At 50.0% G+C, this 23,036-nt stretch overlaps 1 protein-coding gene across 2 annotated transcripts in view; it reads right to left on the bottom strand.

Moving 5' to 3' along the window:
- Window positions 1–11,206: 11,206 nt before the first annotated feature.
- The window catches only part of Pfkfb4 (6-phosphofructo-2-kinase/fructose-2,6-biphosphatase 4), a 42,783-nt gene continuing 30,953 nt past the window's right edge, over window positions 11,207–23,036 (bottom strand). For both annotated transcript variants that reach the window (XM_059268713.1, XM_059268712.1), the window contains exons 10-14: window positions 17,611–17,715; window positions 14,411–14,540; window positions 14,254–14,316; window positions 13,250–13,314; window positions 11,207–11,723 (exon numbers count right to left, since the gene is read on the bottom strand). In XM_059268713.1, the coding sequence (XP_059124696.1) occupies window positions 11,664–11,723; window positions 13,250–13,314; window positions 14,254–14,316; window positions 14,411–14,540; window positions 17,611–17,715 (423 nt within the window). In that variant the 3' untranslated portion in view covers window positions 11,207–11,663. The remainder of the gene's footprint in view (window positions 11,724–13,249; window positions 13,315–14,253; window positions 14,317–14,410; window positions 14,541–17,610; window positions 17,716–23,036) is intronic.

Below are 23,036 nucleotides of genomic sequence, written 5' to 3'. Positions count from 1 at the left end.
GAGGGGAGGAGGTAGGAGGGAGGGGAAGAGGTGGGAGGGAGGGGAGAGGAGGTGGGAGGGAAGGGAAGCGGCCGCCCCTCCCAGCCTGGCTGCTGCTCTCCCGCCCCCGTCGGCGAAAACTTGCGACAGGTTTCCCAGGATTGGAGGGATTGGTACACCCAAGTTGCCTTCTGCTCACGGGATACTTTGGTGGGGAGACCCCCTTGCAGCTGACTTAGGGGCTGGGAGAGGATCTGAGGGCAACGTTGTCCCAACACTTGAGCGCCGGCTGTATGCAGCTGGTACACCCGTCCCAACGTTGCCCTCAGGGAAGCTGCGATTTTTCTTGCTGGTTCAATGGATCCTCACACAGATGCACCTGAGGACCATGAGGAGTGATGCGGGGGGGGGGGGGGGGGGGGGGGGGAGATAGTGCTCAACAAAGTCAAGTCCCTTCTAGTAGATTTCCAGCCCTGAGATGACACCTCCATCCCCCAGTGACCCAGGTCCCCAGCCCAAGCAGCTGTTCACTCTGGCCCAGGGGGCCTATCCTGAGGCTAAGAACTAAAAGCTCCCAGGGCACATACAGGCCACCTCCTGACAAAGTTCTGAGAGGCTGCCTCTTCCCCTCGGTGTGGGGCAAAGTTCCTAGCATGGCCAGAAAAGGGAGGTGTGGTGTTTGTGTACTGCCCAGCACCAGGAAAAGCTAGTATTTCCTACTCAAGACTGAATCCATGAACCGAACCGTCTGCCAGTGGATGGTTCTCTGCTCTGTGCCTTCACACGTTTCTCATCTGAGACTGGGCCACTACAGAGAATCTGGGAGGTCTCCAGCAGTTATCTGGCCTATAGGATTAGAGGGAGCCAGGAAAGGAAGCCACACCACAGCGATACAAGCCCATAAGGAAAAACTAGTTCCTTCTGGTCACAAAGAACTACGAAAAATGTGAGAGTTAATCAGGTCGGCCAGGCCACAGGATTACTCTGTCAGCAAGGCAGGGCCACCCTTAGGATGACAGGCTCACCTTAAGCTGTGCTAAAGGACAGGTGGACTAAATATCCCTTTAATGAGATACTATACTTTTCCTTCCCAGAATTCCTGGCCACCAGGTTCCTACAAGCTGCCGTGAGGTTCTCTTGAGTCTGCCTTTCTCTTTTTCCTTGTTTTGTACTTTTAGATGCATTTCAGAACATAAGCATGCTTTTGCTAATACTTTGGGCTTCCTCTAAAGCTCTACGCTCTACTGTATGGCTGTGTGCATCTGCCCTCAACGCTGGTTTAACTCAAAGGGAACGGTGGTTTTTCCTGCTCTTCATTCCCTTTCTTCAGATGCAGAAGGAGTTTTGTTTTATTTGTTTTCAATGGGTCTCGCTATGTAGACCTGCCTGGCCTCAGTTTCACAGAGGTCCACCTGCTTCTGCCTCCCCAGTGCTGGGGTCAAACGTGTGTGCCACCACACCCAGCCAGGTTTTACTTTTAAACTATAATAAAATTGTCCACTTTGGATAAACTTGGGCTTTGCTTGATTTTCCAACTTTTCCTGCCTTTTAATTCTTAAATTGGCAGGAAATCTAAGAATCACCAACTCAATTAGAAACGCGGTTCCAGGGCTGGAGGTGACTCAGCAGTGAGAAGCTCTGGTTGTTCTTGTGGAGGATATGGCTTGGTTCCCAGCACCAGCACGGTGGCTCACAACCATCTGTAGCTCCAGTGCTAGGGGATCCCATGCCCTCTTCTGACCTCTGTGGTCACCAGGCGCACACATGGTTCACACACATACATGGAGGCAAACACTCCTACATATAAACCTTTAAAAAATGTACTGTTAGTAGCTACAAACTACATGGCCTGTCAAGCCAGAACAACCCCCAGCGATGCTCAAAAGGCCTGACAGTTTAGGGTGGCTGGGTGGTAAATGCTGTACAGCTAGCCCAAGGAGTTGTTCTTCTCACCCAGCACCGGGGGCCCTTTCATCCATTGTGGATGGTGGTCGGTCAAACACTCCTTCCTCGGCATCCATTGCACCCAGAGCAAGGGCTTTTGCTGCAGACCCAGCCAATGAGCTGTACTTTCTCCAGACACATCAGTGTGATAGGAGAACAGGGCTGGATAGCTAGTCAGACATCAACAGGCTTGGAGGTCTTCAAGGCTAGACCCTTCTTCATTCATCTTTGGACCCCACCTCCGGGTCTCAGATAATCTTGACAAAAGAGGACATATCACACTTGCTCCTCCTTAGCATCTGAAGTCCCAGCGGTTAATCAGCAGTGTGCAAAATGGCTCTGTTGATAATACCCTTCCATGAAAACACAAGAAGTTCCCTTGCCCAGGCCTCCCATGATAAGAAGAAAATCCTGTTTTATAATCTCACGGAAACTGGCAGAAGATGGAAAGAAATGTAATATACCTGAAGCCATATTCCAAGGTTCAGTAAAGACCTGGGTAAAGACACCTGCAGCCAGGCCAAGCCTGGCCACCTGCTCAGTCCCCAGGGCCACATGATGGGTCAAGAACCATTTCTCACAGTGGTCCACTTGAATACCATGACACTGCTGCCCCCTGCCACCCTACAAATGTAGAAAGAAAAAACGTTAAAGATGGGAGGAATAACTGTCCGCTTAGTGAGTTACTTCTGTACCCCCAAAGCCCCTTCCTTGACAGTGTTGTTTACAGGCACCCTCTGTGAAGCCCATTTTCTGCTTCTCGGAAAGCTTCTCTTTCCTCCATGTCCCCTTTTCAGATTCCAGCTAATATCCTAAACCTGCTCGCCCAGACATGTGACAATCTTACTCTTTCTCTTTGGGGACACCCCCCCCCCAGCCCCAACCCTAGCTGCTCCAACACTGCTCTTACTCAACCTGCCTGCTTTCTTGACTCAAAAGAGCATAGCCTTCTCTTCTCTTCCCCATCTCCCTCCTGGCAGCTGCTGAGATTCCCAGCTTGCCTTTTCCTCCACACAAATTAAAAAATAACAACAACAAAAAAAACAACTTACCTTCTCCATTCTTTTTTTTTTTTAAATCTAGGAGGCCAAAGGCTGCAAAAAGATCTTTGCGTTCCCCACTGATGGACTGGGGTGTCCTGTTCTCAAGATAAAATGGTTTGTGATCTACTGCCTTCTTAACGTTTCCCTTGGAGACTGGGATATTGCTTAGTAGAGCTGTGTACAAGGCCTGGGTTCAAGTTTTCCAGAAAGAAAGAAGAGGGTGCAGGTAAAGGCATTTGCCTCGAGGCCTGGTAACTCCTACAGGTTGTCCTCTGACTCCCTCCCCCTCAACACACACAAATAAGTTGGTTTTTTTTGTTTGGTTCAGTTGTTTTTTGTTGTTTTTTTTTAGAAAGAGCATGTGACCAGTTTTTAGAGTTAGGCTAAAAGTAATCATTAAAGTCAGAAAAGATTTACTCTATGTGGCCATGTTGGGAATAGGAAAAAGAAAGAAGGCCAGGATCCCCCACCCCCAAATCCACCAAATCCATCTTCAGGGTATCAAAGAGAGGTTTTGGGTTAAATAGAGGGCAAAAGGAGTGGGGTCCAGTTGTCGTCCTACCCAAGTGTGTCTTGCAAGGTGCTACGACAAGTTACCAGAAAGAACTGAGAGAGAGGCATCTCTTCCTCTGCCAGGACCAGGTTTCCTTCAACTCTTCTCCCTGTAGGAGATTCTTGGGGAACTGCAGCTCTTTGGGGTCCACTGTTTCAGTGTTTGATAGCCAGATGGGAGGGACACAGGGGTCACTTTAGAAGAGCGTTCTTCCTGCCAGTCCCCGGAGGGACAGAGGAAGAAAGGGGGAGAAGGAGGGAGGGGGAGAAGGAGGGAGGGGGAGAAGGAGGGAAGGGGAGAAGGAGGGAAGGGGAGAAGGAGGGAGGGGGAGAAGGAGGGAAGGGGAGAAGGAGGGAGGGGGAGAAGGAGGGAAGGGGAGAAGGAGGGAAGGGGAGAAGGAGGGAGGGGGAGAAGGAGGGAAGGGGAGAAGGAGGGAAGGGGAGAAGGAGGGAAGGGGAGAAGGAGGGAAGGGGAGAAGGAGGGAGGGGGAGAAGGAGGGAGGGGGAGAAGGAGGGAAGGGGAGAAGGAGGGAAGGGGAGAAGGAGGGAGGGGGAGAAGGAGGGAAGGGGAGAAGGAGGGAAGGGGAGAAGGAGGGAGGGGGAGAAGGAGGGAAGGGGAGAAGGAGGGAAGGGGAGAAGGAGGGAGGGGGAGAAGGAGGGAGAGAGGGAAGGAAAGAAGAAACGCATAACAAAACCCCAGACTCTCCTGAATCTCACCCTATGGTGATATTTTATTTGTATTAAAATGTTATTTGTATGTTAATAAATAAAGTTGCCCGGGGGTCAGAGCTATTAGCAAGCCATAGGAAAGCAGGGCAGTGGTGGCGTACGCTTGTAATCCCAGCACTTGGTAGGCAGAGCTGGGTAAGTCTCTGTGTGTTCAGGGATACAGCCATTATTGGATACACATGCCTTTAATCTCAATACCAATCATGGAAAACCTGGAGGCCTATACAGACAGGCTGTGACGAGGCGGTCATGTAGTTGGGTTTACAACCAATGAGAAGGCAGAACAGGAACTCTATATAAAGACTTTAACACAGGGGTAGTGAGTTCGGAGAGGTAGGACCACTGCAGGAGGAAGGGTAAGGTTTTAGCTCTTAGCTCTGACCTCTTGGCTTTCTTCTTTGCATTGGTTCTGTGTTTCTTATTTAATAAGAAGGTTGGTTACATCTACATTACCCTTCATGGCCTTCACAATAAGCCGGTAAATGCTAAGTTCCTGGGTCCTGTGAAACACTCTAATGGCTAGAATCTAATGAATCGGCACCCGTGGAGGGGGTTGTGGGTACCCAAGATTCATAGCCAGCCACTCCTGAGGTGACTGACTTTCCCCTTGAAGCCTGAATTAGGCATAGTCTTGGGGGTCTAAGTCTAACCTCTGGGGTCTGAGTAAGGGTTGAATGACCAGGCACCCAGATGGTGTCAGATTCAGGGCACTGGTCACTAAGTCGCCACCCCCTCCTAGCACAATCTTGAGTTAGAAACAGGACATCACATCTTGGGAGGCCAGGCCAGTGATGAACACAGGAAGACGAGACTTTAGACTCAGAGCGTCTGAGAGGTCTGGGTGTGAGGTCAGGTGGTTGCTTCTCAGTGGAACCAAGGCTTAATGAACAAGGTCAGATTCTCAGCCACAGCATCAAGGCACAAAATGAAAACATGCTCCACTCCTCTTGACAGAATCTGATTTCAGTGAGAGCACTTGCTGCTCTTACAGAGAAGCCTGGTTTGCTTCCCAGTACTCAGATCAAGCAGCTCAAAATTGCCTGGAATTCCAGTTCCAGGGGATCCAGTGACCGCTAGCCTTCGAAGGCACCATGCGTTCACACAGTACACATACCTATACACGAAGGCACTCCCACACACACATAGAAATAAATGAATCTTTCAAACATTATCTTATTTTCAGTTATGTACACCGTGTGTGTGCCATCTGTGCATGGGTGAGCTGGATTTACAGGCAGTTGTAAAACATGTGTGTTGGGAATTGAACTCCGGTCCTCTGCAAGAATAGCATGTGCTCTTGATCACTGAGCCATCTCTCCAGCCCCTCAATAATTATTTAAAAATAATGCCTCTGGCTACAACTCACCCGATAACAGACATTAATGAGGTAAAATTAAAATAAAGCCAGGACACTCCTGTGGAACCCGATGCAATCACGCAGGTGAGACTGCCCAGGATGTGGGCAGTTACGGCATTGACTTTGGCATGTTTGTGGTGTTGGGTATCCATCCAAGGCCTCATGCTAGGCAAGTGCTTTACTTTGCATATATTTAGAAGACAAACCCAAGATTGGCTGACATTTTAGAGGAAGGCCTGTGAAAAAGACAGTGAGTGTCGAGGAGTGGCCATCTCCTGTGTTCATGGCGATGCCCGGATGTGGGAGTGGGGGATAAGGAGCCAGCAATTTAGCTGAAGGTAAGTATGAATGAAATTTGAGGTGGGCAGCGTGATGTAAATAAAAACAATGAAGTCCTGGGAAGAGCCCTGAGCACTCCACATTGAGCTTGATTAAGGGACCCTGGGTTGGAGCCGGGTGACGGTGATGCACGTCTTTAATCCCAGCACTCAAGAGGTAGAGGTAGGTGGATCTCTCTGAGTTCAAGGCCAGGCTGTTCAACAGAGCAAGTTCTAGGACAGCCAGGGCTACACAGTGAAACCATCTCAGAAAACAAAAAAACGAGAGAGAGAGAGAGAGAGAGAGAGAGAGAGAGAGAGAGAGAGAGAGAGAGCGACCCTGGGTTGGAGAGATGGCTCAGTGGTTAAGAGTACTGGCTGCTCTTCCAGAGGACCCAGATTCAATTGCCAGTACCCACACAGCAGCTCACAACTGACTGTAACTCTAGTTCCAGAGAATCCAATGACCTCTTCTGACCTCTGTGGACACCAGGCATGCACATGGTTAACAGACATACAGGCAGGCAAGCACCCATACATACATACATACACATAAAATAAAAATAATTAAATTTAAAAATTAAAAGAGACAGAGATTTGATAGATTGTGGTGGTTTGAATAAGAATGGCCCCCGCTGGGCGGTGGTGGCGCACGCCTTTAATCCCAGCACTCGGGAGGCAGAGGCAGGCGGATCTCTGTGAGTTCGAGGCCAGCCTGGTCTCCAAAGCGAGTTCCAGGAAAGGCGCAAAGCTACACAGAGAAACCCTGTCTCGAAAAACCAAAAAAAAAAAAAAAAAGAATGGCCCCATAGGCTCTTATATTTGAATGCTTGGTCATCAGGGAGTGGCACTGTTTGAGAGGGATTAGGAGGTGTGGCCTTGTTGGAGGAAATGTGGAGGTGTCAAAAGCCCAAGCCAGGTCAGTGGCTCTCTCTCTTCCTGCTGCCTGAGGATCCAGATGTAGAACTCACGGCTACCTCTTCAGCATCATGTCTGCCTGCATTCTACCATGCTCCCTGCCATGATGAGTATTAGGGTACAAGAGAAGTCCCCAAGAAAGATCGTCAGTCATGTATGCAATCAACAAGAGCATTTATTATTTCCAACATGTTGGGGTGGCAAATAGCGACCCCCAAGGGAGGTTGAAAGCTCCTTTTAAGCAGAGTTAGGGGAATTCTAGGGAGGAGGGATTAATCTGGTGCTGATTGGTGGAGGAAAGATTAGTCTGGGGGCTGATTGGTGGGAGGATCTAGTGGTTAGGGACCTTCCAGCTGCAGGGTAGGGAAAACTACCTTTAGCTAGCAGAAGGCTGGGGGGCTCCTGCTGAGCCAGCCGAAGACTGTGGGGCACCTGCTGATTGGTTGCCCTTGAGTTGTGGTCTTCCCGAGAACTGCTTGCTCAGCTCCAGCCAGTTCCAGTAAACTGAAACTAAGGCCTGGTCCCTGGCAGGGCTATCAGAAACCTGTCATGTCTCTGGTCTGGCTCCCTGGCCCTCTCAATGAGAGTGGACTAAACCTCTGAAACTGTAAACAAGCCTCAATTAAATGCTTTCTTTTACAAGAGTTGTCATGGCCATAGTGTCTCTTCACAGCAATAAAACGTTGACTAAGACATAGATTCTCCTGCCTCTGCTCCAGAGTGCTGAGATTACAGATGAGTGCTGAGATTACAGATGTGTGCCACCATACCTGGCTGTAATTTTCAAGGGGGAACACCTGGGCAGAAGTAACTGAAGGATTCCAACACAGAAACACTGTCTTAGTTAGGGTTTCTATTGCTGTGAAGGGACACCATGATCACCATGATCACGACAATTCTTTTAAAGGAAAAACATTTAATTTGGGTGGCTTACATTTTCAGAGTTTTAGTTCATTATCATCATGGTGTGACATGGTGGCATGCAGGCAGACATGGTGCTGGAGACAGAGCTGTGAGTCCTACTGACTTGCAGGCAACAGGAAGTGGTCTGAGACACTGGGTGGTATCTTGAGCATATATGAGACCTCAAAGCCTGCCTCCACAGTGACACACTCCCTCCAACAAGGCTACACCTCCTAATAGTGCCATTCCCTTTGGGGGCCATTTTCTTTCAAACCACATTCCACTCCCTGACCCCCCAAAGGCTTGTAGCCATATCATAATGCAAAAATGTATTCGCTCCAACTTCAAAAGTCCCCATAGTCTATAATAGTCTCAAACATATTTAAAAGGCTAAAGTTCAAAGTCTCTTCTGAGATTCATGCAATCTCCTAACTGTAATCACCTGTAAAATCAAAATAAAAAAGCAGATCATATACTTCCAACATATAAAGGCACAGGATATACATTACGATTCCAAAACACAGGAAAGAAAGTGAGGAAATACTGGACCAAATCTAGTCCAAAAATCCCCTGGGCAAACTCCAAACTCTGCATCTCCAACTCCTTTCAGCTCTGTTGACTGCAACACACTTCGTTCTCTTGGGCTGGTCCCACTCTCTTTTAGCATCTTTCCTCAGCAGGTATCCCACAGCTCTGACATCTCCAACATCTTAAGGTCTCCAAGGTAATCCAGGTTTCAATTTCACAGCTTCAGGAAATGGCCTCCTCAACACATGCCAGGCCTCAGGGGCTTTCCTTAGATGTGGAGGCAAATTCCATAGTCCCTTCCTTCTGTCCTTAACTATGTGGTTGAAGCTGCCAAGTTCTGCTGCTTGCTGGGGCTGGATCATGGCCCCCTGGTTCAATTATATCTTCACCAGCTTCCTGTTTTTGACGATTTCCTTCACTGCCTAAGCCTGGTTGTTCTGGAACTGTATCTGTAGACCAGGCTGGCTGGCCTGAAACTCAGAGATCCGCCAGCCTCTGCCTTCTTAGTGCTAGGATTAAAGGCACACACCACACCTGGCTCTAAACTTTTCTGTAATTCTTTTCATAAGTTGGAAATTTAGCTAGGTGGGATCTTGCCCTGAGGTCACCACTTCCTTTATTCTACATCTTAATCTGTTTCTCTCCTTGAAAACAGAAATTAGCTCCATTCCACTTTCTGGTCTTCCTTTTCTCCTCAAAATATTTGTCCTTGCTCAGCTTGTTCCTTTTTATTACATATCTTCATTAGAGTTAACACTAATAACCACATGACAGAGTCTATACGAGGCTGCTTTGAGATTTCCTTTGTCAAGGAAATCAATCTAAAACTCCTCACTATAGCAAACTTACTGGACAAGGGCAAAAAGCAACCACATTCTTCACCAAAATATCCCAAGAATGATCTCTAGGCTGCATATTAATATTCTTCTCCTCTGAAACCTCTTGAGCCAGGCCCCACAGTTCAAATCACCCTCAGCACCACTGTCTTTCATGCTCCTACCAGTATGGCCCATTAAGTAGCACTTAAAGCATTCCACTGCTTTTCTAATCCACAGTCCCAAGGTCCAAAGTCCTTCAAACAAAAGCATGGTTAGGCCTTATCACAGCTTCTGTCCCTGGTACCAACTTCTGCTTAGTTAGGGTTTCTATTGCTGTGAAGAGACACCATGACCATGGCAACTCTTATAAAAGAAAAACATTTAATTTGAGTGGCTTACATTTTCAGAGGTTTAGTCCATTATTGACATGGTGGTGTGCTGGTAGATATGGTGCTGGAGACAGAGCTGAGAGTCCTACATCTTGACTTGCAGGCAACAGGAAGTGGTCTGAGCTATTGGGTGTTATCTTGAGCATATATGAGACCTCAAAGCCTGCCTTCACAGTGACATATTCCCTCCAACAAGGTTAACACCTCCTAATAATGCTATTCCTTTTGGGGGCCATTTTCTTTCAAATCAACACACACACACACACACACACACACACACACACACACACACACACACACAGAGAGAGAGAGAGAGAGAGAGAGAGAGAGAGAGAAAATTAGCTATAAAATACCACCTCAAATTGCTGTTTTTTAAAAAGTATTTATTGCAAAGAATGCTGGACACAGTGCAATGCACAACTGAAATCCAAAACCACACATTCTAGGGAAAACAGGACAATGTCGGCAATTCTGCCCATAAACCATCTCAGCTAAAAGCTGGTGGCCAGCGTGCGTGCAGCTGCCTTGCAGTGGCCACTTCCAAGTGCTTGAGGGAGGGAATGTTCTAGCACATGCCCTGCTCCACTGACACCCTTCTGCCCCAACCCTACCTAGGCTCTTAGACCTCTGAGTCCAGCAATTCCTGTCTTCCCTGGGCACAGAGGAAAAAGGCTTTGGTGGTCTATGCCTCAGGTAGCATCCAGCTATGTATTCACAGCTGCTGACCACAGGATCAGCTGGGGCTAACGAGTGTGTCGAGATAACAGGACCAACATCACTCAAATTCTGAGACGGGAGCAGAAGTTGCAGACCCCACATCCCAAAGGCAGAGGTATGGTCCTCTAGCTCCAAGCTAGGGCTTGGAGGGCTGATGAGATGAGTCCAGGAGAGTCATGCCTCAGTCCTAGCCCCAGAGGGACAGCAGTCTGTCCACAGCTGCTGAGGAGATACTGGCTGGGGATAATGGCACTGACTTCTCGGAGGCAGATGGCATCTTCAAGCTACAGAGCCCAGGGCTGGCCCAGCTGGCAAAGGCAGACTGCTTTGCCAGATTTGGGCCTGGCTTCCCCATGGCTACTCTGTGGACAGCAGAGCACTGATAACTGCTACAGATAGTTTCTTGCCCTGCTTCATAGCCTGCTTGTCACTCTGCTGATCAGCTAAAACATGGAGCCTGACTTTGCTACCACAAGAACTCAGGGCATGAGAGGCACCAGGCTTCATAAGGCTGTTTTCACTAGGCTTTAGTTGTCTATGAACCAAAACTGGAGTGGGCTGGGGACTTCCCCCTTGGCTGGGGCTGCCTCTGTGTTTTGTCCTCTCCTTCCTCAGTCCTACAGGTGGAGGTCAACAGACAAGACAATCTGACAGGACTACCAGTTCTGAGCCATTTATGACAGAGGCATGTCCCGGTCACCAGTGTTCAGTCCTGTGTAGACAATGACAGCATCAGCCAGGTGGGGGGACCAGCTTCCATGAGCACTTTGGTGGATGCGCCCAGAAGGTACTTCATGTAGCTGCCCTGCCATGACATGGTCCCCCGTGGGAGAGTTTAGGACAAGGCAGCCTGAGTTGCAGCGATCCCATATTTCAGTGTACAACTTGGTAGACATTAGGAAGACACCACACGCGCTGCCCTCCTGCTTATTCAGTGTTAAACGCCAAGGAGAACACGCTGTTCTCACGAACACCCACAAATATGGGTGACAGCTCTTCTGTTCCACTCTTCTGTTCCAGGCAGGGAAGGAAAGGCTTCCCCTCACCTGAGGCAGCATAAAGTCCCACAAAGATCTGGCCTCTGGCTTCAAGAGTGGCTACAGAGAGAGGCCCCTTTCAGGCAGCTGGGCCGCAGTGGGGACGTCCTAGTGAGACTTTTTGTCTCAGTGTCACATTTAAGGTCGCAAAGTTCACGAAGCAGCCAGCCTGGTGAGTGGGCTGCTTGAGGGCTGTACAGAGGGGCCGGCAGCAGGGGACTCAGCAGCAGGTCAGCAGCCACACCCACCCGTCACGGGCTGTCAACAAGGAGGCAGGCGGGCTAGGTTGAGGGTTCTGAGTGTTGCTAGCTGCCCGTGGCTTCAGGAGTGGTGATGATGGTGACATCATCAGTACTGTAAACAGCAAGGAGGCCTGGAGTGACCTCCTCTGCAGAAGTCAGGGCCTGCCCAAGGGGCTTGGAGGAGACGTGGTCATTGGTGAGCAGGGACTGTGACAAGGGCTTCCTCTGAAGGCCTGGATATGTCTACATTCTGCATAACAATAAAGACAAAGAATGTTCACCCTGCTCAGGAATAGATGGGACACCTCACTCCTGCTGTGATCACTGGGGCCAGACAGATACCCATCTCACCTCAGTAGTCCCAGCTGGAAGGCCCTAAGGTGCCTAAGCATGGAGCACCTACTTACTAGGTGTTGAGATGACAGGGCAAGCGTGGGGTGAGGGTGCTACCCACGCCATGCACCATGAAAGCAGGTCGGGTGCTGCCCAAAGCAAGGCCACTGCACCTACCACCTGAGGACTGGTCAGCTGGGGAGGGCAGGGCGGGGAGGAGGCTCAGCTCCTGAGTACCCCTCCTTCCTGGCTCTAACAGCCTATGGATATCTAGTGGGTAACATGGTCTATCTCCTCAGGACGGAGCCACAGGGCCCCATGAAGCCCCTGAAGCTCTCACTGTGAATGACCCCCACAAAGCTATCCCAGTTCCATCTTTGGCCAGCTGAGCTTCGAGCATCTCAGGCCTGAGGAATGGGGGGCTTGAGACTTCCCTCAGCTCCACAAGGCTGTCCGGTGAGCCCTCAACAGCTTCTTTTGATTCCAGAAACTGTAGGAATAGGCAGGAGTGGTACCCTGTGAAGCATGGCATAGCCGTTCCTGCAGGGACAGAGACATGCTCCTCTTGGCCGACACCGAGCTCACAAACCAGCCCCAAGTAGGTCCTTACTTTGAGACAGGGTTGGTTTGTTATGGTTTTGTATTTGAGAGAGGGTCTCATGTAGCCCATGTTGCCCTCGAACTCACTATATAGCTGAGGATGACCTTGAACTTTTGATTCTCCTGCCTCTGTATGCTGTGATTATAGACAAGTGTCACTATGCACTGTTGGGGATCAAATCCAGGGCTTTGTGTGTGCTAGGCAAGCATTCTATCAACTCAGCCACAACTCCAGGCCCACGATACTTTTTTGTTGTTGTTTTCAAGACAGGGTTTCTCTGTGTAGCTTTGGAGCCTATTCTGGAACTCACTCTGTAGACCAGGCTGACCAAGAACTTACAGAGATCTGCCTGCCTTTGCCTCCCGAGTACTAGGATTAAAGGCAGGCACCACCGCCCAGCTACTTTTTAAAGTTCAAAGGTGCCCAGTTAAAAGTTCAAAGGTGCCCAGTTAAAAAGGCACTTGTAATGCCGAGACTAGCAAGGAAGGCCAGAATCACCACCTACCAATGGTGGGCATCTAGCCCCTCCCTCACCCCGGACCAGCTCTGGTCCAGATCCATGGCAGGGCTGCTGAGGAGCTTGTGAGGCCTTAAGAACTGGGAGCCAAACACACCCAGCTCCAGGTGCTTCCTGCTGGTGGCCCAGCTCCAGGTCCTTCCTCAGGGCTGGCCCTGGGAAGCACCTAACCAGGCCTCGGCCCCAGCCTGGCCACAGGAGACAGGCCTAAACAGAAAACAGCCTTGGGAAGAGACTCACCCTCACCCTAGCCTGGCCCCGACCCAGCTGGGAGTCAGGCCACCCCTGGGAACACGTCCACCACCCCAGCAGTGAGCCCAGCTACCTGAGGCCTGTCTCGGTGCGTGTTCACAGCTGCCACATTCAGGAATATGGATTCCACTTTACAACCTGCCAAAGGAAGAGGCCAGTGTAATCCCCACACAGATGGCAGCCAGAGCCACGGGGCAAATCTGAGGAAGAGGAGGCTAGAGCGTACAGAGCTCAGCTTTACCCTGGTCCATCCTTCCCCAGGCAGCTCCAGGGACTACCAGGAGGCAAGGGAGCCTTGTTAGACACCTGCTTATCCATGTGTGACTGCCCATGTGCCACATGGGGACCCAAGCGGCCTACACAGGGACTGGAGGTGGTCGGGGCAGCAACAGGTCAATGAGCAACATGGAATCCCTAACTCTTGGTACCCCCAAACCAGTGGCACGCTCCATCCGGCCATAAAAAGTCCAGTCAGCCCAGGAGGAGGGAAGGATAACTCCAGCTCCCCTGGAGCTTCATTCTCCACAAGCGTGACCTGGGAGAGAGGGCTGTGGCCTGAGCATCTGCCAAGGCAGGGCAGGGACACAAATGTCTTGCATCCAGAATATTCTAAGGTTAAGGAAAGATTGAGGATAACTGAGGAGGCTTCCTATGGTCACAGGAACTTTTGTTTGTTTGAGACAGGGTCTTATTTTGTAGCTCAGGCTGGCTTTGAACTCACTATGTAGCCAAGGCTGGCTTAAACTCTTGGCAATCTTCCTACCTCAGCCTCCTGATTACAAGCATAAACTACCATAATTGAATACACAAAGTTTTTTATAAACTAAAAAGCAAACTAGGCACATGATTAGAATTCCAGCACTGGTCGTGGTGGGGATGGGGTGGGGAGGGCTGAGACAGGAAGTGTCTGAACAAAAACCTGCCTCAAAACAATGAAAGAAGAAAACAGAAGAAGGGAATTGGGAAAGGCAGTGTGTGGTGAAGAGTGGGGGGAATGAGTCCCAGTGGGAAGAAGAGATCTGTGGACCAGCATAGCCCTACAGACGGCCAAGGTCAACCTGTGAGAAGCTCTCTTACCGTAAGCCACGGGTGTGAGCTTCAGGACTGTGTGCAAGGGACATTTGAGGTAGGGCAGCTCCTCTGTGGACAAAGAAGGACAGGGCTCACATGCCGTGCATGCCGGGATGTCCCCCTGTCACGCACACAGCCCACCAGCTCGGACAAGGCCCCTCACCAGCTGCCTTGTCAAGGAAATAGGCCAGAAGGCAGCGCATCACAGCCTGGTGGCAAATGACCAGCACGTTCTCCTGTCTCTCCAGTTCCATGATGACAGGCTCCAGTCTCTGCACCAGGTCTTCATAGGACTGCCAAGGCAAGCAACGAAGGTGACCTTCAGGCCCGGCCCCGGGGTGGGAACGGAGTCAGGTGGTGTTCTAGCTAGACTATGTCAACTTCGCACACAAACTACAGCTGTCTGGAAGGAGCGCTGGTGGTCTGAACGGTCCCCACAGGCTCACAGGGAGTGGCACTATTAGGAGTTGTGGCCTTGCTGGAGCAGGTGTGGTCTTGTAGGAAGAAGTGTGTCACTGGGGGTGGGCTTTGAGGTTTCAAATGCTCAAGCCAGACCCAGTGACTCTCTCTCTTCCTGCTGCCTGTGGGTCCAGGTGTAGAACTCTCAACTACCTCTCTAGGAACATGTCCGCCTGCATGCCGCCATCCTTCCCGCCATACTGATAATGCACTAAACCTCTGAACTGTAAGCCAGCCTCAGTTAAATGTTTTCCTTTATAAGAGTTGCCGTGGTCATGGTGTCTCTTCACAGTATTAGAAACTCAAACTAAGACAAGAGGTTACCCCAATTGAGAAAATCCCTCCATAAAATCCTGCTGTAGGGTATTTTCTTAACTAGTGATTGATGGGATCGCCGGAACCCAGCACACTGTGGGTGGTGCTGGGCTGGTGGTCCTGGGTTCTATAAAAAAGCAGGCTGAGCAAGCCATGAGAAGCAAGCCAGTAAGCAGCACTCCCCCATGGCCACTGCATCAGCTCCTGCCTCCAGGTTCTTGCCCTGTTTGAGTTCCTGTCCTGATTTCCTTTGATGAAAAACTTTAATGTGGAAGTGTGAGTCAAATAAAGCCTTTCCTCCCCAACTTTCTTTTGGTCATGGTGTTTCGTCCCAGCAATAGAAACCCTAACCAAGACAGGTGTGCTGGGCAGTGGGCCACCTGCCGACTCCTGGAGCTGATCACCACACCTGAGGTTGTGTTTAAGCTCCCTCCAGCCTAGTTCCTGAGGGAGTGGGCAGCTGCTCTTGGAAGGCTGCTTTAGTGAGATATATCCGACTTGGGCAGGAGTTGGGGACAACCTGGGAAGGGGGCCACCTTCTCCTTCCAGGGCTATATCCTGGTAGGACCCAGAGAGCTAGGCCTCAGACACATCCCAGGAGGTCACTATCAGGTCCCAAAGAAACCCAGGGTAAATGGCTCTCTGTGGTGCTATTAGCACACCGAAGTGATGCTGGCCTTCAGGCTCCCTCAGTATCAAACACACCCGTGGCTCTTCTCGCCACACCCCACCCTAAACTTCTCCAGCTCATGGGCTTCTCTCCCCCAGTTTCTCATTCCCTTGTAACCCCACTATTTTGGCTATGTGCTCTCTTGGTCCCCTCTCTCTTGCCTGTCTCTCTTGGTGGTCTCTCTCTCCTCTCTCTCCCTCCCTCCCCCAACTCCCTCCCCCACTCTCTTCTCGTGGCCAGGTCCAGGCTGCTGAACGTGTTAGGTCTACGACTTTCTCTCTCTGCTCTGAACTCTTCCAGATGTCTCTGGCTGTACTCTCCCTCATATCTGCAATAAGAACTTTCCTCTCACCCATACCTTGGAGCAGTCGGAGAGGCCAGTGCGAGGGTGTAGTGGGTCAAAGGCCCTAGAACTTCCTGGACTGTGACAACTGTCAGGAACTTGAGGTCCCCAGGAACAACCACCTAGGGGTTGTCTGCCTGCCTGCTCCCTCCCCCAGATGTGGTAATGAAGACCTTGTATCCCTGCTGGCCCCTGGGGCAGCACCTAGCTCCATTTTAACTGGAGAATTAGGCATGCGGGGGTGGGGTGGGGTGGGGGCAGTTCCGTCTTTCTACAGTTATCCATCTTTCAAAATAAATCCCCCGGCAGAGCCTGCCCCACACTGTGACTGGGCAACGGCACTGACCTGGGCTGACCTCTGGCAGCTCTGGGGTGATCCTTTTTTTGTTTCTCTTTTTTATTTTATTATTTTTATGTGTGTGTGGAAGGGTATATGTTCAGTGTTTGTAACTATGCGTGCACATGCATGTGGAGGCTTTGGGGTCAACCACGGGTGTCATTTATCAGGTGCTGCCCACCTTATTTTTTGAGACAGGGTCTCTCATTGGTCTGGAACCTGTTAGGCGAGGCTGACTGGCCAGCAAGCCCCAAGGATCCGCCTGCCTCCACCCCCTCGGGACTGGGATTACAGGCACGCACGCGACACGGGTGTTTCTGATTTGTTTTTAACCTGGGTTCTGTGGATCAAACTTAGGTCCTCCAGTTTACCAGACAGACAACAGACTGCACTGTCTCCTCAACCCTGCACTGTCTCTCCTTACCACTACCTGGGTTGGCCCTGAACTCTGCCTCATAGCACAATGTGAGAATTGTTCATGTCACTCAGAGCTACATGATTCCACACCACACGTGTCTCAGGGCTTATTTAGTCACCATCCTGGGGCACCTCCTTGAAGCAGGAGCTTCCTCAGCCAAAGTGATGCTCCCTTTCTGACCTGGGGCCTGGAATGAACAGGGTCTCTCTGAGGGAAGGTGACAGTGTAGTCACTTTGCCAATCTCTCTAGAGAAGATCTCCATGGATCTGGAAACGGAGTGGGGGCTGGCACATGGAGCTCTGGGGAGGACAGGATCACCTTGTGACAAGGGAAAGCATCCAAAGAAAGGCAAAAAATCCACGGCAGAGGGAAGGGTGGAGAGCACCCTGGAGTGAGGTTTGGCCACTTCGAGCACTCTGGGAAAAGGCTGGTGGTTCCCTGAGAGAGGAGCTCGCCTGGGCATCCCAGGAGACCATGGCTAAGCTACAGAAGTCCCAGAAAAGCCAAACCCAACAGAGCCAGGGGCACACGGCAACAGAGCCAGGAGCACACGGCATAGGCTCTGCTCCTGCCAGGTCTGCACCTTGGGAAGGGGGAACAAAGACAGAGAGGGACCCACCACGGCTAATCCCTGCCCTCTGTAGCACTGTCCCCCACCACCCAAGGAAGAACAAAAGTCCGGGAGACAGAGCTGGGAACTGATGGGGAAGAAACCCACACCCAGGCTGCCAGCCTCAGGGCCAAGCCTCCGAGCCCTGGCCACAAACAGCACCGCCAGGCAGGCACCAGGCACTGTGACTAAGACCCTAGAGCCACCTACCTCGCCCTTCGGGTACCGGTAGCGGTACTTGTCCTGATCTCTCAGGGCAAACTCCAGTGGGTAGTGGTCCTGGATTTCTTCGTAGGTCATTTCCTCACAGACACCCTAGGAAGACAGAGCAGTCGTCACACACCATGGCAGACTGAAAAGACCAGCCTTAGGTTGGAGGAGCACACAGAGGAGACCAGCATTTCCTGGGCCAAGGGGACAGTCCCAGCACAAAGATTATACTCCGTAGAAAAGTAGACCCTCTCTGGACACTGAGTATGCTGGTAGCCACATCTGTAGGAAGCTATCAAAATAGTCCTTACCTATCCATCACGTATCTATCCAGTGGATGATATAGGACTTAGCACTAATGTGTGTCTTTTCCTAAGTTTTTAATTTTTGGTTTATTTTATTTTATTTTATTTTATTTTTTGAGACAGGGTTTCTCTGTGTAGCCCTGACTGCCCTAAATCTCGCTCTGGAGACCAGGCTGGCCTCAAACTCACAGAGATCCGCCTGCCTCTGCCTCCCAAGTGCTGGGATTAAAGGCATGTGCCATGACACCCAGCTTAAAATTTTTTATTACATTTATTTATTTGTTTATCTGTTGGTTTACTGTATGTGTGCCCATGTGCTCATGACATGGCGTGGTTGTGGAGGTCAGAGGACAACTTGCAGGAGTCAGTTCCCACCCCAGGAACAGAACCCAGTTGTCAAGCTTGCCAGCAAATACCCTTACCCACTGAGCCATCTTGCCAGCCCTTCAGTCTTGTCTAGTATGGAAGTGCTAACATGAGTAGAGACTGCTATGTAAACTGTAATTACAAAAACTCGTTTGTGTCCTGGAGGGAGAGAGCAGGCCACAGTGAGCGAGAGAGAGAGAGAGAGAGAGAGAGAGAGAGAGAGAGAGAGAGAGAGAGAGAGAGAGAGAGGACACAAACACACACTATCTCATACAAATGTCAAAACAAGTCATGCTGAGCACACTACGAGGTGAATCATGAGCACAAGGAGCTGAAGGTCAAGGTTGAGGTCAGCCTAATCTTCATGAGACCCTGTCTTAAAACACAATGTGGGGCCAGAGAGATGGCTCAGCAGTTAAGAGAGCATCCTGCTCTTGCAGAGGACCTGGGTTCAATTCCCAGCACCCTCTCCAGGCATTTCCCCACTGTCTGTAACTCAAGCTCTAGGAGATCTGATACCCCAGATCTTCACAGGCACCTGGACTCACTGCCCACACTCACACACCGACACACACTCATAATTAACACCAGAGGAGCTACAGAGACTTGCTCAATGTAAGAATGCTTGCTGCTTTTCCACAGGACCCGAGTTCCTTCCCAGAAACCACGCTGGGTGGGTCACAGTCACCTGTAACTTAAGCTCCAGATCCAGTGCCCTCTCCTGTCTCTGTGGGCACCACACACTCACACAAATAAAATACAGTCAGCCACCAGCGGAGAAGGAAGGTGACGGGAAGTACGGAAGAGTCACTGAAGGCCCAGAGAGGCACTGCAGGGACTCACCCATGAACTACTTCCACCGAGTGAGCTCCCACCACGGGAGCCCTAAGGAACTAACACACGCTTTGAGATCAGGAAGTGAAACAGTGTTGTAGTAAGCCCTAAGAATGTGGAAGTGGTTACAGAGGCAGGAAGCAGGTTTTAGCAGGCCTTGAAGAGCCCGTTGGTAACAATGTAGACATTAAAGGGCATTGTGGGAAGGCTTAGAGGGAAGCAGGGACGGCAAAGAAAGCCCTGGCCCGGCTTCGAAGATGACTCAGTCAGTAAGTGCTCACTGACTCATGAGAACCTGAGTTTGGATCCCACCACACGTAAAAAGCTGATATGGCAGCACACATTTGTCAAGCTAGCACTGTGGAGGCAGAGGCAGGAGGAGAATCCTTGGAGCACCAGGGCCAGCGAGAGACCCTGTCTCAAAAAAGTCAGACGGAGAATGACTGAAGAGCACTGTAGCTGTGTGGGTTCACGCGGTCCGTGGAATGAAGACACAGAGGCATCTTAAGAATGAATCTAGCCTTTCATGGCTGCAGGCGGGGTCCAGCCTTGAAGGACTGAAGCATCTTCCCTTTGCCTAGGGCAGTTTTATTACTCTCCAATACAGTTTAGCCAGTTAATTTCCATATGCCCAAAACAATCTGAAAGGGGCCCCCAACAATACAATGCCAAGTGCACATTTCTCGATTTGTCAGGTACCACAGTTTTCCGGGTTTCCTGAATCAAGTTGTGCATAGGCCTTTGTATCCTTGGGAAACTCCCACACAGGATTCACATAGAGGGCAAGAAGGGAAACAAAAGGTGTCTGCTAACCAAAAGATGGATTAGGGCTAGGTGCTGCTCTCTGGAGCCAGGCCAGGTGCCGCTCAGCAGGAATGCCGCCACAGAACACTTGGCATTAGTGTTGACCTCTGGGTTCATTCACACTCATATGCACAAGTACACAACACCTAGGAACATGGACACAACATGCGCGCGCGCACACACACACACACACACACACACACACACACACACACTTGTTATTAACATCACCATTACCAGGATGTTGATATAACTGTGAGTTTAGCCCATTGTGGCAGCAAACACTTACAATCTCAGTATTCAGGAGGCTGAGGAAGGAGGATCATGAGATCCCAGGCCAGCCAGAGCGACAGAGCAAGATCCTGCTTCAACAGGAAAAAAAAAAAGAAGAAATATGGACGTTGGGGTGCTTCTGTGAAGCCTCAGAAGAAATCAAGCCGGTCATGAAAAACTAGAGAAATCATGATCACTGTTCTGAAGTGGCAGAGAACTTGGCTGAACTAATCGACGCCCTCTTCTGGCCTCTGCGGGCACCTACACCTGAACATGGTACACATACAGACCAGCAGGTGCACACATACACATGTAAAGAAAAATACATAAAATGATGGCTCAGTGAGAAAAGCACTCACGGGACAGGGGTGAGGACTGGAGTTGAGATCCCAGATCCCACTTAATGTCAGGTGGGCATGGAGGCCTGCCTATAATCCCAGCACAGGGAGGCGAACACAGGACGCCCGGAACAAACTGGTTGTTTAGACTCGCAAATTGGCAAGCTTTGGATTCAGTGAGAGACTCTGCTTCAAAATATAAAGTGGAGAGTAGCTAAGAAAACACTCAGTGTCGACCTCTGGCCTCCCCAGGCACATGCAAACAAGCAAACACACATGAATGCGTACTACACATACAATAGAGTACAAGGCATGTAGAAAAGCATTTCAAATATACTTAAAAAAAAGAACGACCAACAGCTGCAACCGTGAGAGGAAGTGGGTGAGCCTGGGACCGTGCTAGCTCACCACTCAGAGGCACTGCCCGAACTGCAGAGCATAAGAGTGAAGAGAAAGAAAACAGAAAAGAGAGAAAAGTTCAAATCCCTGGAGCTTCAAAGGGCACCCTCTGAAATAAAGGGCTCACTGCCGCCGCCTCCTGCCTGCCTTGCAGTCTGGAGAGGCCATCCTATCCGCATTTCTGCAATGGATGGAGACCCCAGCGACTTTCCTGATCAAGGGGACAAACTGCCCCAGACCACTGAGCCCAGTGACTTGAAGGTTGCAGCACCCCCACCCCAAGGAGATTCACAGGACTATGGCCTGAGGCTGGGCAAAGGAGTCACCAGAAGCCTGGGGTAACGAAGGGAAAAACACCAGTCTGAGGGCTCCAGCCACAAAGCAATAGTCAGTTGGACTTTCCAAACCAGAAAGAAAAAGCGGAAGTACAAGTGAACTTAAAAACACAAACGGCAATAGAAACTATCCCCACAAAAGCTCAGTAAAAACAAAGCAGAAACCTCACCACACCCTAAAACCAACCAGCCAGGGGCAGGCACAGGGAGATGGTCAGTGGGTAAGAGGAGGAAGGCCTGAGTTCGAATCCTCAGCACCCGTGTACAAAGCTAGGCAAGGCCACACACATCTGCAATCTCAGTGCTGTGCTGTGGGGCAGAGACTGGAGGATCACTGGGCTTGCTGACTGCCAGCTTAGTGAATACTGTCTCAAGGGAAGAAGGCGGAGAGTGATGGAGGAGGATACCCAAATTCCGCCTCTAGCCTCTGGGTGCACCCATGTACACACAAATATACATATGCCCCACACAAACACATTTACGCACATATACACAACCCATACATCTCATAGACACACACACACACATATACACACATCATACACACACACAACACATAAACACATGCACACACATATATATACCCCATACATCTCACAGACACACACACATATACACACACCATACACACACACACTCCACACCTCAAACACAAAACACACACCCTACAAGAACATATACACACACCACTACACACACACACACACACACACACACACACACACCTCACAGACACCCACACTGAACTCATGTACAGACGAAAGATTAAAAAAAAAAAAAACAAATGCCAGGTGTAGTGGTGCACATCTTAATTCCTGCACTTGGGAGGCAGAGGCAGGTGGATTGCTGTAAACTCCAGACCAGCCTGGTCTATATAGAGAGCTCCAAGCCAGCTAAGGCTATATAGAGAGAACCTGCCTCAAAAAACAAAACAACAACAGCAAAAAAAAAAAAAAAAAAAAAAAAAACCCTTGAAGTTAGGTGAGCTGTGGGATAATATCAAGTCTAACATATTATTGGATTCCAAGATGGGAAAAAGTGTAGCAGAAAATATATTAGAAGAAACAGAAAACAATAGGGAAAACTTTTTTTTTTTTTTTTTTTGGTTTTTCGAGACAGGGTTTCTCTGTGTAGCTTTGCGCCTTTCCTGGAACTCACTTGGTAGTCCAGGCTGGCCTCGAACTCACAGAGATCCGCCTGGCTCTGCCTCCCGAGTGCTGGGATTAAAGGCGTGCGCCACCACCGCCCGGCTAGGGAAAACATTTTTAAGAGCCAGGTACATGCCTATAATGCCAGCTTACAAGTTCTAGACCAGCCAGGGCTACATAGCAAGAAAGCACTTATTAAAACAAAAGTTTTTGCCAGGTAGTGGTGGCAGTGCACACCTTTAATCCCAGCACTCGGGAGGCAGAGGCAGGCGGAACTCTGTGAGTTAGAGGCCAGCCTGGTCTACAGAGTGAGTTCCAGGACAGGCACCAAAACTACACAGAGAAACCCTGTCTCAAAAAAACAAAAAAGTTTTCAAATTTTCTATTTAGAAACCCTTAAGTAAAAAAAAAAAATCTCACTTTTCCACTTTGGAAAGCCTCTATGACACTCTGAGCCTACTCAGATAATGAAATATACTGTCTCTGAGGGGACCGGCACACGGCGGAGTGCCCACACCCAAACACTCGTTTTCACAGAGATCCTTTATTAAGCGGGGAAGAAAAGTAAACTGGCTGACTTCTGACTGAAGCAGAAAAACAGCAGCAAATGACCTGACGTGTGAC

The sequence above is a fragment of the Peromyscus eremicus genome, chromosome 7, assembly GCF_949786415.1.
Source record: "Peromyscus eremicus chromosome 7, PerEre_H2_v1, whole genome shotgun sequence".
In the NCBI taxonomy this organism is placed as follows: domain Eukaryota; kingdom Metazoa; phylum Chordata; class Mammalia; order Rodentia; family Cricetidae; genus Peromyscus; species Peromyscus eremicus.
The sequence above is the reverse complement of the archived record's forward strand: the minus strand, read 5'-3'. Positions and strand labels throughout refer to the sequence as shown.